General features: G+C 56.4%; 1 protein-coding gene across 1 annotated transcript in view; it reads left to right on the top strand.

Moving 5' to 3' along the window:
- Nucleotides 1-281: 281 nt before the first annotated feature.
- ADAMTS14 (ADAM metallopeptidase with thrombospondin type 1 motif, 14) overlaps nt 282-390 on the top strand; it is a gene marked incomplete at its 5' end in the record, with an annotated part of 33,584 nt that continues 33,475 nt past the window's right edge. The window contains one exon of the mRNA XM_010183715.1: nt 282-382. Within this exon, the coding sequence (XP_010182017.1) occupies nt 282-382 (101 nt within the window). The remainder of the gene's footprint in view (nt 383-390) is intronic.

Raw genomic sequence — 390 nt, 5'->3', positions numbered from 1 at the left:
GAGCTGGAGGCTGGGTGAGAAATAGTTGGCGTGCTTGGCGTGAGAGGGGCACGTCAGCCCGAGTTTATTCTGCTACATTTGACGCGCCGGGTTAAAACTACAAAGCGGAGCAGTGCTGGGAGGGAAAATCAGTTGTTGGGCTCATCCAGCTTTGCTGGAGCTCGCCAAAGGCTTTCCGAGTTGAGTTGGCCACCGAAATGCCAAGACATGAGTGGGATGCTCTGTGCCTGGAATGCTCCGTGCCCATAGCCAAGCCCTTTCGCTCTGTCTTGTCTCTGCAGAACTCCTCCTGTCTGGCAAACTCAGCGAGTATGGTGTGATCGTCCCCTTCAGCACTGATTGCTGGGGTCGCTTCCTCTCGCACGTGGTGTCCGGCGACGCAGTAGTGGA

The sequence above is a fragment of the Mesitornis unicolor genome, unplaced genomic scaffold (assembly GCF_000695765.1).
Source record: "Mesitornis unicolor isolate BGI_N332 unplaced genomic scaffold, ASM69576v1 scaffold5634, whole genome shotgun sequence".
Lineage (NCBI taxonomy): Eukaryota > Metazoa > Chordata > Aves > Mesitornithiformes > Mesitornithidae > Mesitornis > Mesitornis unicolor.
This window is presented reverse-complemented; position numbering and strand designations above follow the sequence as displayed.